Here is a 10,403-nt window from a genome sequence, read left to right as displayed (position 1 = left end):
CTGCCTCTAGAGTTGGCGGGGCCTGGGGCTGCCCTCCCTGCCCCCCATCTGGACCCAGGCTGGGATACAACTGGGTCCAGTGCTTCAAGCTCACCTCTTCCTCTCCCCTTCCTCCCTCTCCAATCGCTCTTACGAAGTGGGGGGGGTCCCCTGCCCCTATCTGGCCTCCTTATCCCTTTCTGACAAGGCAAGGCAGACCCGCTGAGCATCCCTGTCCCTTCTGGTGTCCCCACACAGCTGTGTGTGTGTTTTCCTGGGTTTGTCTGTGAGTTTGCATGTGTCTGCACGTGGCTCTCTCCCTTTGTGCCTGCCTAGGCTCAGGCCCCCAGCCCGCCCCCGGACAGTGCCTCCCCCTCAGGCCCCTCCCCACTGCTGCTCCAGATTCAGGCTGGGGGGGTGCGGTACCAGGCAGTGGGCCTGCCCGCAGAGGCCACCCCTGCCCTTGCTGGGGCACAGGTACACACGCTTCTCAGGTCACTGCCTCATGACGCCATCGTCCTGGGGCTTGCATGGAGGGCCATGGACACAGAGAGGACATTTAAAAAAATAGAGAGAATTTAAGCTTCCCAAAAAAGAGATGGGGAGGTGGTGATGGAGGCCAAGGTGGGGCTGGGAGGCGAGTGGCCGTCGAGAGCTCTGGGTCCCTGGGGATGACAAGGTCTCTGGGGGCAGGACACAGCCCCTGCCCAGGCTGTGCCCATCTACCGATCTGGCTGTACCCAACGGGCAGTGGTCAGGCCCTGCCGGCCGAGGGGAGGGCACCGTATGGCTGTCTGTAGTCTGTGCGGAGAGCAGGGCGGGGGTGGCCAGGCTGGCGGTCCCCCCCAGGCCCCTGCCCAAGCGTCCGTGCGCCCAGCTGGCCCTCAGGAGGCGAAGTAGGAACTCTGCATGGAGTAGAGCCGGTCGATGGGGTTCCCCACGCGGGCCTGCAGGGAGCCCACGTCTGAGGAGCCGAGGAAGCAGTCGCTGAGGCTGGTTAAGGAGGTATCGCTGTCGATGTCGTGGAAGATGGAGTCGTTCCCTGCGGGGGGCAGAAGGGGTGTCAGGACCGGGATGCAGGCTGGGGCTCCTGGGGGCCCTGTTTGCCCTGTAGACTGTGTGACTGGAGGCCAGGGAGAGATAGGATGGCCTGCTGGCTAGTGCAGGCCAAGAGCGGCCGGGGCCCTTCCTGTCAGCAGGAGACAGGAGGGCTGTGCTGGCCATGCTGCCTGAGCCCTGGGGCAGCAGGTGGCTGTTATGTCCCCAGGTCTGCCTGGCCTGGCAGAGGGCAGGGGCTGTGCTGGGGTGGGCGGGCGGAGGTAGGGCGGCTTACCATAGGGGTTCATGTGGTCACCTGGCATTTGGGGCGGCGTGAGGCCCTGCTGGAAAGGGTCGCTGCTACCGTAGGGGCTCTGCTCCATGGCCACGATCTGCTGCTGCGGTGGGGCCAGCGGCGTGTAGGAGGCCATCATGCCCTCCATGCGGCTGGACAGGACCTCTGGGGGCACAGTGAGCCTTCACCCACTGGCCTGGCCCACGCCCTCCCAGCTACACCCCATGGCCCGGCTTCACCGCAGCCTCCCCAGTCTGACCCCCTTCTGACTGCCCAGGCACCCCACTCTGGCTGAAGCTGTCCGGACACTGACTCCCCATCCCCTTCCCCAGGTGCACATTCCAGGTCCTCCTCCAGACACAGTTTACCAAAAGCCAGAGGCCTCCCCTCCCCCCTCTTCCTTCCTCCCACCACTTCGCCCCTCCAGGGGATCCAGGGAGGAGGCAGACCGCACACAGGCAATAGTGATTCTGCCCTGCATCTGGGAGCACCAAGGTCCCAGACCCAGGCCAAAGAGGCCCTGGGAAGACTTCCTGGAGGAAAGGGCCCTCACGCCGATGTGACTTTAAGAACTCGCAGGGGCTCGACAGGCCGGAGCAGGGGAGGCAAGCCAGGCTGAGGGGCGGGCGGCAAACGCATGGACGAGACAGACTGCCGGGTAAGTGAGGGTGCAGCACGCGGGGCCAAGAGCCAGGGAGAGAGGTCGGTGTGGGGGGAGACCGGCCGAGAGGGACCACAGGTCATGGGGAGCCCGGGGGCGCCGAGCTGGGTGGGGGTCCCCGAGACCACTGGGAGCCGCGAGAGGGTTTGGTAGACAAGGGTGAGAAAGGCTGGAGGAGGAGACCCAGGCTGGGGCCAGTGGGGGAGGAAGTCAGAGGAAGGGTGGGATCTCTGTCAAGGTGGCTGTAGAAGAGACAGCTCCTAGGAGGGTGCGAGAGACATGAGAAGACTTCACTCCCCAACTGGGCACCTCAGCGGTTCAGCAGCATGGGATGAGAAAGGTCAGAGGTGACTCCTGGTTCCTGGCTCGACAGGGCGGATGGTGGTGCCATTTGCAGAGAAGGGTGGGGAGGAGCCGGGCATGCCATATGCATGTGGGCAGGATGGAGGGAGGCAGGATGGAGGGTACGGCATGGGCTGGGATGAGCTGGGGGGACTGTGGGACCTTCTCAGGGAGGCTGTGTCCAGGAAGTAGCTGGGAACACTGAGGGGTGAGACACAGTCCAGGACCTGGCTGGGAGACCAGAGGCAGTGACTGCAGCCCCAGGACGGGCAGAGGGGGAAGCGAGGAAGACGCAGGCGCTAAGGCTGTGTCCTTAGAAGCCCAGTCCAGCCTGGACCCCAGTGCCCGGGTATCTGCCCATTGGTGCCCTGGCACCTGCCCAGAAGCCTCCCTCTCACCAGGGCGCAGGCAGCTGTCTCCCGCCCACTTCAGCAGCCCCAGGGAGCTCCCTGCTCCTCCCTCATGGCCTTGAAGGCCCAGGAGACCAACCCTGGCTCAAGAGTCTGATATGGAAACACGGTTTTTGGTAAAGCCCAGTGATGAGGGGGCCTGACTCATGCCCCTGAAACTGGTCCCTCCCAACTCAGCAGGCCCCTCACGCCCTGACAAGCTTTGTCTGCAGAATTCCAACAGGGGGGTAGTGCCATCCTGTTAAAGGTACAGGCTTTGAGCTCCAGGCTTGGGGCTGAGGTCCAACTTTGTGCCTTACTGGCTGAGGGATCCCAGGCAGTCCCTCAGTTTCCTCATCTGTGAAATGGGACATGGTGATACCCTTCCTTGCAGTGATCTGCGAGGACAGGGCGAGATGGGGTGTGCTGAAGGCCGAGACCCGTGTCTGCGCGCAGTGAGTGTGAGGAGACCGTTGCTGTTTTGACTGCAGAAATTCTGCCAACCCTCCAGGCCGCCACTCTGCCATCTCTCCTCCCTGGGTCCCCTAGTCCCCATGGCTTCTCTATTTCTCTGTATCTCGCAGAAGTCTCCTGGGATCTGATGGCCTTGGTGGAAGGCTTTTCAGAAGTTTTGTTAAAAGAAACATGCCAGGCCCCTTTGTCCCTAGCCCTGGCCCAGGCTCACCCAGCCCCAGCCCCTGCCCCAGCTCACCCGGGCCCAGGCCCAGCCCCAGTCCCGGCCCTGGCTCACCCTGGCCCAGCCGCTGGGAGTTCTGCTGCTCCTGCTGCTGCTGGTGCCGTCGCGCCAGCTTCTTCATCTGCAGGGATAGCGCGGTTCAGGCCGGTGCTGCCCCTCGCCTCCAGGCACAGCCAGCCCTACGCCCCCTGGACCACAGTCTTCTGGCTGCCCCCTCTACTCCCACCCTTCCCCAGGGCCAGGGCGGGTGGAGGGCGTGGCCTCTTACCTTTGCTCTTTGGTTCTGAAACCAGACCTGGACCACACGCACACTGAGGCCCGTCTCAGCTGCCAGCGTCTCTCGGACCTGGCCCAGAGAGAGGGGGATCAGGTCAGGCCATCCAGGGGCAGCAGCTGGGAGATGGCGGGTTTAGGGGGATGATGGGATGTGCAGGGGATGGAGGATGGAGGGATGTCCCTGCCCCCAGCAGGAGCAGGGGGTGGTCTCCAGAAAGGCAGTGGGTGTGCGGGCACCAGCCTCAGCCCTGCCCCCCGGCCGCCCCTCACCTTTCGGCAAGGCTTGGACGAGACCTCGAAGGAGGCCTTGAAGGCTCTTCGCTGCTGCGTGGTGAGGATGGTCCGGGGTCGCTTGGGCCTCCGCGGGTCCTTCCCGTCATCCCCGCTGCCCTTGCTCTGGCTGCCCTGCCCCTTGGCCGGCTTCATGTCCCCATCTTCATCCTCGCTCTTCACTGTGGGGGACACAACCCGGCCTGTGAGGAAGGGGTGGGGGCAGCCTGGGCCTCAGCCTTGTCCCCTTAGGCAACCTGCTGCTCAACAGGAGCCTGTCTCCTCTGTTGATACCTGCCATGGCTCCCCAGTGCCCCCAGGATAAGGTCTCCTTCCCTCCCCCGGCCCACAGGCCCTGCCTCGCCTGGGCCCTGCTCTACCCTGCGAGTACACATGGTTATGCACATGGCTGTGTGGATACACACGAAAGTGTGCAAGCAAAGACATGCGCCGCAGATATTCACACAAGAGTGCTAGTGACCACAGCGTATGCACGCACACACTCACGATGCACACTCACCCGCTGGCACATGCACATGGGCCCACAAAGGCCTCGCGCATGCAACTCACAGGCGTATTCACATATACGGGCCCAGGCTCACAGGCAGGAACGTACAGGCCTGCACGCATCTGGACAGACACACACAGCGTGCGGAAGCATATGCACTTGGACCAGCGCTACAGCCACACCCACCACACACACACGGCACTTCCCTGCCCCAGGTTTGGGTCTCAGAAATGCCAGCAGCCCCAGATGGATGGCCAAGCCTCCCCAGCCACCACTGGGCCTCCCACTGCCCCCACCCAGGCTGGTCTCCTTTCTTCAGTCCTGTTCTCCTTGGAGCGTGAGGAGGGTGATCTGCTCCCACTGAGACCCCCTCTGCTGGGCCTGGCCAGCCTCTGCTCTTCCTCAGGAGCCATGGGGCTGGCTGCAGCGGTGCCCTGCCCAGGGATGGGTAGGGACAGATGGTGCTGGGCTCACTGCCTCCACGCAGGCCCTGGCCATGGAAAACCCTTCCCATGTGGCAGATCCTGTTGCCAGAGGGCTCCAGGTTACCCATGGGGCCTGGCAGACCGGGACACCTCCTCTCCATGCCTCCTGTTCCAGTCCTTCCCCACTGCTCCCAGGAACAAGGGCCGAAGCCACCTCCTGGCCTTTCCCTCCTTAAGGCTCACTCCTGGTTGGGCTCGCCCTGTCTGCCAGGAGGGCTTCACACTGGCCTTGTCCTTTTGGGGGCTAGAGCACAGTAGGGAGGGTCCTTCACCCTGGGAAATGGGGTCTTCTCCTCTAGCAGAGAGGACCCAGTCCCCTCCTCTCGGCTGGGAAACAGAGGCTGGCTCGGGGCTGTTTGCTTCCCACTGAAGGCTCCAGGGGGCTGAGGAGGGGAGGGCACAAGGGAGAGCACATCAGATCCCTGCCTCTCAGGCATCCCCAGCTTGTGGACCGGGTGCTGGTGAAGATCCCTGTGGAGCTGGGCTGCGGGTTGGAGGGGGGGCATCAAAGCAGAGACGGCAAGGGGGGTGGGCCAGAGAACAAGAGGTGTGTGTGCACACAAGCACAATCCACAGTACATGTGAGCATGTGGACAAACATGTATGTGCAGCCATGTGGATCGGTGTTCAGTGCACAAGTGTGCTGTGTCATGTGTGTATGTGTGTGTATGCTTAAGTGTGTATACTTGTGTGTGTGTACCTGGGTGTGGCTTTTGCATTCCCAGATAGGTGAACACATATCTCCACATATATGTACATGTATCCAGGCTCAGGGTAGGGGTATTCGGGCGTGCATTTTATGTGTGATGTGTACACGTGATCACACATGTGTTTGTGTGTATGGATGTGTAGGTCTCGGGGCAGTGAACCCGGGGGCGTGCACGTTCGTGTCATGTGCACGCAGGTGGACACGTCGGTGCGCATGTGCATCTGGATATGCATGCACCGTGTGTATGCAGCTCAAGTCCTGGAAGGAGGAGGTAGCTTCTCCAGCCGGGACTCCCCTCCAGGACACCCCTGTGAGCCCCGTCCCCGAGGCCTGCCCCCAGCTCAGGCCAGGCCTCACCAGAGTCGGACTCGTCGGGGCTCACAGAGCTGAGCAGGTCCTTCTCCTTCTCGTAGTCACCCTTGCACAGTAGCTGGCCCTCCTTGAGCACGAACTCGTCGCCCTTGCGTAGCTGCCGCTCACACACGCAGCAGCAGAAGCAGCCCAGGTGGTACACGCACTCCAGCGCTCGCATCACAAACTCGGTAGGGGCGATCTTCTCCATGCAGCCGCTGCACTTGGCCGCGAAGAGCCTGCGGATGCACAAAGCGGGTGTGTTGGCTGCGCTCACAAGTCCCTCCCAGAGGCCACTCCCCTCGAGGGCCTCTCCCTCTTGCCGCCCTGACCCTCAGGCCCAGGTGGGAGGGAGAGGCCTTCCTTGGGCACCGGGCCAGACAGCAGAAGGGCCCTGCAGCCCTATTCTGCCCACAGGCCCCCAGAGGCCCTGGGGTGGGCGTTGGCATCCTGCCTAGAGTCACCTGTCCCGGGCATGGCAGCTCAGGGCCCTTCCAGCTCAGAGACATGGTGGCCGCTAGAGGGCAGTGTGCAGGCTCCACCCAAACTTTCCCTGGGGGCCAGGTCAGCCCCTGTCTGGAAAGCATCCTTTCTTCCTCAGCTCCCTGGTCTCCCTCTCCTCTGATCCTCCCTCACCAACACATCCAAGCAATTCCCTGCCCAACCCACTGCCCAGCCTGGGCCCCTCCTCTCCTGCCTGAGCAATTGCCTGGTCCCCTCTCTGGGCTCCTGGCCTCTTCAATCCTTCAAACCACAGCCCACACGGGGGTCGTCATACACATAGGAGCCGGGGGATCTTTCTAAAATACAAATCGGATCAAGCTGCTTCCCTGCTCCAGACTCTTCCATGGCTCCCTAGTGCCCTTAGGAGACCATCTGAGCTCCTGAGGCTGGCACTCAAGGCCCTTCATGATCCTGCCTCTTCCCTCTCTACCCTCTGCTTCCCCAGGCTGCAGCCCCAAAGAACAGCCTGCAGTTTCTCCAGAGCACCAGCATGGCAGCCTTTCAACACATCTTTCTCTGTCCTTTGGCTTGGCTAACACCTTCCCATCCCTCTGTCTCAGCTTATGCATCTCCATCACAAACAGATATTCACTGAGCACGTACACAGTGCCAGCCCTACTCTAAGCATCTTATGTGCAGAGATGCATTTAATCCTTGCAACAACCCTACAAGAAGAGAATGAACATTAGCCCCATTTTAGAGATGAGGAAATTGAGGTGCTAAGAGGCAGAGTCACTTGCTCAGAGTCACATGGGTAAATGCTGGAGGCAACTCCCAGGCTGGGCCTAATCCAGCTCCCGTATGACAACGTGGTCCCATCTCCCATCATCTCTGCAGACAAACGAGGGCGGCGGGGGCCGGAGGGGGTCTCTGGGCCCTGGCCAGCACTAGCGGGAGGGGCTAAGCAGCACAGCCCCTCCTCTGCTGTGTCTGCTGACCGCTCCTCCCGACACTCCTCCACCCTGTCACGTGTCCTGCTCTGTGGGAACTCAGCTCAACAACACTTTGATGGAAAAATTTATGAAGAATCAAATTATTGCTGCTGGGAGGGAATTAAAACCATTTTTCATTCCCGGCGTCCCCGGGCCACGTCTGCGGGCGCCACCTTGGGAGCGCTGTGCACATCCCATCTCTCTTTATGGCCCGCCATCACGGGCACAGATTACAGCTGCAATTCTCTACTAATCGGTTCTGGAACAGAAATGGCCATAAATGGGAGGCACTCGCCTGCCTCCCTTCCCGGGGCTGCCATCAGAACCGCCCACGGCGAGCTGGTGGAGTGAAGTGGGTAGGGCCGCTTTGAGCTCTGCATGCTGCCTGGGCACTGGCCAGAGCACTCAGCAGGGGGCACCCCCAGTGACCCCTGCCACCCACCTCTATTCTACCCAGCAGGCTCCTACTCATCCCGCAATGCCCAACTCCAATGCCACCTCCTCTGGGAAACCTTCTCTGATGCCCCAGTCTGGGGGAGGTGGCCTTCTCTATGCTCCCCTGAGCTTCCCCCAGCCTCAGTTTACTCCTGTAAAATGGAGATGTCAAGCCCTTCCTGAAGGCTGTTGTCAGGATTCGAGGATGCTGAGCATGTAACTCAGTGCACGGGTATCATAGCAGAATGACAATGCATGTCCCTGCTGGTGCCCAACTCTACCAACTTTACTGGGGTTCCATGAGACAGGACCTGGTCCCATCTGATCCTCAAGCGGGGGCCTCCATGAGTGTTTAGAGTAGGTGAGTAAGGGCCTGGGGTGAGCTGAGGCTGAGGCCAGGCTCTGCTCTGGGCATGCTGGACCCCACCAGCCTGCAGGGCATGGCTCTGCAAGGGGAATGTGGGCTGGATTCTGGCTTTAATTTGGCCCTCTGGCTGAATCCCCTTGTTCAGGGCACAACCTACCCAACTGTCAGTGATAGCTTTAGGCAGAGGCCCTAGGAATCTGGCTGGCTGTCCAGCTCTACCGAGGGGCTGAGGAAGGAGCCTGGGTTTGTAGAACCTGGTGTTCTGACATGGAGGGTGGTCCTCCCCCAACCCCCACTGCCCCTCTGTCCCCTCCCTACACTCCACCTGACCTAGTGGCCACACTAAGATCTGCAGCCTGACCTCTGTGGCCTCTGAGTGAACAGACACTGGCCATGTCGCTGCTAGCATGGCAGGGCCAGGGTCTCAGGGTCCCAGGCCAGGGTCAGCACACCTTGGGTGACTCCTGGAGAGGAGACCTTCTCAGGCTGGGGAGAAGGCAGCAGGGCGGGTGACCTGCATTTGCAGTCAAAGCCACAATGCTGGCTGTGTTTAGAACAGCCGCTAATGCCTTGGCAGCAGGGGGTCGATTGCTACTTTCTCCAAACTCATCAACACAATCTATTATTAATACTTCTCCAAAGGCTCGGTGCCGCCATTACGGAGGCAGCGCCAGCCACTCAGGGCATCATCTGTTATCTAGATTGCAAAAACTCGGGAAATAAAACAAACTGCACGCACTTTATAAACAGCGTGCGCCATCCATTTGGTCTCCAAGCATCTCTCCACCCAATAAAACATCGGGGGGGATGCATGAAATACTCACTCCCAATTATGGGGCTGCCTTTGTCTACTGTGCTGGGGTGAGAGCGACTAATGGCGTGTGTGGGAGAGGTTGGGGATACCAGCGGGGTCCCCTCTTCTCTGTGAGTCCCCATTCCCCCTCTCTTCGTGCCTCCCACCACGGAGGACTATGGAGCCAGCCACTGAGAAGCAGGCCCAGCCACAGACAGGTGGCACTGGAATCACAGGGACTTGAGTTCCATGCCGTGTCCCATCACTTGCTAGCTGGTGACCGGGCAAGTAATTTGTCTTCTCGAGTCTCAGCTCACTCATCTGTACAATGGGCTGGACAACATTGCCTGCATCTCAGCATGTAGCGAGTTGTCGGTGTAAAGCAGCGGCTATGGCGGGCACAATCTCCATAACTTCCTCACTGTGCGGCTTTAGGCAAGGCATTTGACCTCTCTGAGCCTCAAATTCTTCATCTATAAAATGGGAATGATCAGGCCGGCACGGTGGCTCACGCCTGTAATCCCAGCACTTTGGGAGGCTGAGGTGGGCAGATCACTTAAGTTTAGGAGTTCAAGACCAGCCTGGGCTGGGTGCAGTGGCTCACGCCTGTAATCCCAGCACTTTGGGAGGCCGAGATGGGTGGATCACGAGGTCAGGAGATCGAGACCATCCTGGCTAACACGGTGAAACCCCATCTCTACTAAAAATACAAAAAAATTAGCCGGGCGTAGTGGCAGGTACCTGTAGTCCCAGCTATTCGGGAGGCTGAGGCAGGATAATGGCGTGAACCTGGGAGGCGGAGCTTGCAGTGAGCCGAGATCGCGCCACCGCACTCCAGCCTGGGTGACCGAGAAAGACACCGTCTCAAAAAAAAAAAAAAAAAAAAAAAGACCAGCCTGGCCAACAGGTGAAACCCCGTCTCTACTAAAAATACAAAAATCAGCCGGGCGTGGTGGCACACACCTGTAATTCCAGCTACTCAGGAGGTTGAGGCAGAAGAATCACTTGAACCCGGGAGGTGGAGGTTGCAGTGAGCCGAGATTGTGCCACTGCACTCCAGCCTGGGTGACAGGAGAGACTCCGTCTCAAAAAATTAAAAAAATTTAAAAAATTAAAAAAAAAAATGGGAATGATCATCCCGACCATGGGGTTTTGGCAGGGGCTGGATGTATTTAAAGCCCTCAGCACCACGCTGGCATGAAGAAGGTACTCCATGTTTCTTTTGTTCGGTGTGTGCCCAAAACGCCGTTGTTGCTCACCTTTGCTAGGGTCTCCATAATTCCTGGAGGCAGCCTCCCTGACACTGACTGGGTTTACAGGGCCCCACTGTGCCTCCTTCTCACCACCCCGGGTTCTGGCCAGTCCTTCTAGC

General features: G+C 60.1%; 1 protein-coding gene across 2 annotated transcripts in view; it reads right to left on the bottom strand.

Annotated features, from left to right (window-relative positions):
* Positions 1–445: 445 nt before the first annotated feature.
* The window catches only part of LOC105463934 (LIM homeobox transcription factor 1 beta), an 83,000-nt gene continuing 73,042 nt past the window's right edge, over positions 446–10,403 (bottom strand). The window contains exons 3-8 of one of the 2 annotated variants that reach the window (XM_011711374.3): positions 6,007–6,239; positions 3,948–4,129; positions 3,670–3,747; positions 3,456–3,522; positions 1,313–1,477; positions 446–1,021 (exon numbers count right to left, since the gene is read on the bottom strand). In XM_011711374.3, the coding sequence (XP_011709676.1) occupies positions 864–1,021; positions 1,313–1,477; positions 3,456–3,522; positions 3,670–3,747; positions 3,948–4,129; positions 6,007–6,239 (883 nt within the window). In that variant the 3' untranslated portion in view covers positions 446–863. The remainder of the gene's footprint in view (positions 1,022–1,312; positions 1,478–3,455; positions 3,523–3,669; positions 3,748–3,947; positions 4,130–6,006; positions 6,240–10,403) is intronic. The other variant, XM_011711375.3, reaches the window with a different exon arrangement.

The sequence above is a fragment of the Macaca nemestrina genome, chromosome 14 (assembly GCF_043159975.1).
Source record: "Macaca nemestrina isolate mMacNem1 chromosome 14, mMacNem.hap1, whole genome shotgun sequence".
Taxonomy (NCBI): domain Eukaryota; kingdom Metazoa; phylum Chordata; class Mammalia; order Primates; family Cercopithecidae; genus Macaca; species Macaca nemestrina.
Note: the sequence above shows the minus strand (reverse complement) of the source record. Positions and strands in the feature narration are given on the sequence as shown.